Source organism: Tetrahymena thermophila (assembly GCF_000189635.1).
Source record: "Tetrahymena thermophila SB210 genomic scaffold scf_8254471, whole genome shotgun sequence".
Taxonomy (NCBI): domain Eukaryota; phylum Ciliophora; class Oligohymenophorea; order Hymenostomatida; family Tetrahymenidae; genus Tetrahymena; species Tetrahymena thermophila.
Genome location: NW_002476247.1, coordinates 1 through 3,657, shown reverse-complemented (window position 1 = coordinate 3,657; position 3,657 = coordinate 1). Strand labels below are relative to the sequence as shown.

At 21.9% G+C, this 3,657-nt stretch overlaps 1 protein-coding gene across 1 annotated transcript; it reads left to right on the top strand. All coding sequences in view use genetic code 6, as the record gives it.

The window, feature by feature from the left end:
• Positions 1–1,661: 1,661 nt before the first annotated feature.
• TTHERM_01701350 (hypothetical protein) lies at positions 1,662–3,507 on the top strand (the record flags this gene model as incomplete). The annotated part of the gene is made up of 4 exons (XM_001029218.2): positions 1,662–1,963; positions 2,704–2,793; positions 3,047–3,136; positions 3,387–3,507. 4 exons carry the CDS (start codon positions 1,662–1,664, stop codon positions 3,505–3,507), a joined length of 603 nt encoding a protein of 200 aa, XP_001029218.2.
• Positions 3,508–3,657: the final 150 nt, after the last annotated feature.

Sequence of the window (3,657 nt, the reverse complement as noted above, 5' to 3'; positions counted from 1 at the left end):
TTTTATTCCACTAAAATTATTTTATGTATTAATTTAAAGAATAATTTTTAATTTAAAAGTTTATTCTATTTTGATATTTATTTTAAAATTAACACAAATTTATTATAAAATGTTTAGCTCATAACTACTCAAGTTAAAATGCAAAAAGTGTCTTAAATCAAAAAGATTAGTTGTCTTTGATTTAAGATGATAAACAATTGGTGAAAAAAGGATGAATAAATATAAAATGTTTGAATAGTATTATATATTTTATTATATAATATTTTGGAAAAGTTTTTAACCTAAAATATAGATAGATAGATAAATTTTATTATTGATTTTATATTATTAAATATCATTCATATTTTTGTAAGTAAATAAATTTTTTATAAAAAATAAAAAAATTAAATTTACTTAAATAAATTAAATCCTCTTAAGCAAACTCTTTGGTTTCTCCAAAAATGATCAAATAGTTTGAAACTTTTAGTGTTATACTAAATCTTATTAAATTATATAAATGCCAAACTTTTTAGTTATATTTTAATCTTAAACATTATCCATCAATCATATTTCTATCCTTTTTTTATTTATCATGATTAATTAATTAGATACCATGATTTAAATAAAACTTCAGGTAGAAATCAATTTTACTTTTTATTTTAACTTTAGTGGTTTTAATGTTTTTTTTTTTTTTTCTAAAATTTTTAATTTATCTTATAATCATTTTTTTCATTTTACATTTTTTTAAATCATAAAATAATTGTTTTTTTTAAATTATCATTTATTCATTCATACAATACAAATTTGATTTTTTTATTTAAGAATATTTAGAGTAAATTAATGAATTTAAAAGTTGTTAATGCTGAATTTGGCTTTTTATAAGCTTATTTCATATCAAGAATTTATGTAATTTTTTTAAATCTGATATTATAAATTTTAAAATGCTTATCTTGTTTATTTTTTATTATAAAATGTTCTCTAAATATTATAGAAAAATGCAAATCGGAGATTTGCAGGTTTTGCTTTATCTATGGGTACTTTGAAATAAATATGTATGTATTAGCAAAAAAATGCAAGATGTGAAAATGGATGCTGAAAATGATCTTTGTTTTTGGAGTCAATCATTAATTTTTTTTTTTTTTGATATTTTAAATTTACTTTAGTCGCTTTATAAAAAAATTTAGTTTATTGATTGTTTATTTTATTTAACAAATATAAAGACATATATTGCTTTATTTAACCTATATATATATTTATTTAACAGATATAATAGATAGGCAGAATTATCGCCGGTCCTACAATAATAAATACCAAAACACCCAAAATTTAAACATTAATTAAAAAAGTTTAAAAGCTCTTCACTTTTATCTCATTAGGTTCTCCACATTAATTTGAGGTATATTTAATTAAAAAAATTACTTTTATTATTATTAATATTTTTTATTTATTTAAATAAATAATTTTTATGAAAGAAATTATTAAATTGGTGATACATACATACATACATACTCGCACATGGTGACATGCACTCGGGATAGGGGCCCTATATATAATTACTTATACATTATTATTATACGTATACCAATTTATTTATATATAATTGTGGGTAATATACTAGAAGGGAAGGGTCACCTACACCCTAATGGCATTTCTACTAATCTTCCATGATTTGACTACGCATTATGCTCGCTTCCCATTTGTATTCCAGATCTTCTGTTCAGAATGGGGCCTCCTCTTTACCACCTATCAGATTTGGCCCTTCCCTCCTACCAAGGAGACCGCTGGTAACATTCACATTTTTACATGGAATTTTTCGAAATAAAGGGGGCGGTATAGGATTCGAACCCCCGATATCACTGCTAAGACCCTCCGACTCGCCCACTCGAGCCGCTTAGCCCTTCTAAATTGGTGATGAAGGTGCATCAGGCTTAGGTTCTGCTTTAGCAAATTGCATTAATCTCTCAAATTTGGCACTTGACCTTTTGTATAAACATTTTATTTGTTTTGGATTGTGATATTTTAATTATAAAAACTAATTAAAAATAATAAAGCTCTTTTTTCTTTTTCTTTTTATTGTGCTTGCTTTTTGTTGTTGTTTCTTTGTTAATTTAGCTCATCATTTTATTTTCAACTTTTCCTTTTATTATTTATTTCTTATTATTTCATATTTTTTCTTCATTTTTTCCTTCTAATTAACTATTTAATGATATATTTTTTCTTCAATATTTAAAAAGTAACAATTAAATTGGTGATAGAATAGAATAGAAATACTCGCACATATAAATGCACTCAGAATACAACTTAAAATTAATTTTTTAATATGTTTATATATATTTTTATTTATTTGATAATTATTAATGAAAACCATTTAGAAAAATTTATATCTAATTTGTGATTATTTTACATATATACCTATTTTCCTCTTTAATAAAAAACCTAAAATTTTGATAAAAATAAAACGTAAAATCGTTAAGTAAAAACAGTTTATTTGTTTTGGATTGTGATATTTTTAATTATAAAAACTAATTAAAAACAATAAAGCTCTTTTTTCTTTTTCTTTTTATTGTGCTTGCTTTTTTTTGTTGTTTCTTTGTTAATTTAGCTCATCATTTTATTTTCAACTTTTCCTTTTATTATTTATTTCTTATTATTTCATATTTTTTCTTCATTTTTTCCTTCTAATTAACTATTTAATGATATATTTTTTCTTCAATATTTAAAAAGTCGCAATTAAATTGGTCATGAAGGTGCATCAGGCTTAGGCTCTGCTTTAGCAAATTGCATTAATCTCTAAAATTTGACACTTGACCTTTGGTAAAAACAGTTTATTTTTTTTTGGATTGTGATATTTTTAATTATAAAAACTAATAAAAAACAATAAAGCTCTTTTTTCTATTTTCTTTTTATTGTGCTTGCTTTTTTTTGTTCTTTCTTTGTTAATTTAGCTCATCATTTTATTTTCAACTTTTGCTTTTATTATTTATTTCTTATTATTTCATATTATTTCTTCATTTTTTCCTTCTAATTAACTATTTAATAATATATTTTTTCTTCAATATTTAAAAAGTTACAATTAAATTGGTGATGAAGGTGCATCAGGCTTAGGTTCTGCATTAGCAAATTGCATTAATCTCTAAAATTTGACACTTGAGCTTAGGTAAAAACAGTTTATTTGTTTTGGATTGTGATATTTTTAATTATAAAAACTAATAAAAAACAATAAAGCTCTTTTTTCTATTTTTTTTTATTGTGCTTGTTTTTTTTGTTGTTTCTTTGTTAATTTAGCTCATCATTTTATTTTCAACTTTTGCTTTTATTATTTATTTCTTATTATTTCATATTATTTCTTCATTTTTTCCTTCTAATTAACTATTTAATGATATATTTTTTCTTCAATATTTAAAAAGTCACAATTAAATTGGTGATGAAGGTGCATCAGGCTTAGGTTCTGCTTTAGCAAATTGCATTAATCTCTCAAATTTGACACTTGTCCTTTGGTAAAAACAGTTTATTTGTTTTGGATTGTGATATTTTTAATTATAAAAACTAATAAAAAACAATAAAGCTCTTTTTTCTATTTCTTTTTATTGTGCTTGCTTTTTTTTGTTCTTTCTTTGTTAAATTAGCTCTATCATTTTATTTTCAACTTTTCCTTTTATTATTTATTTCTTATTATTT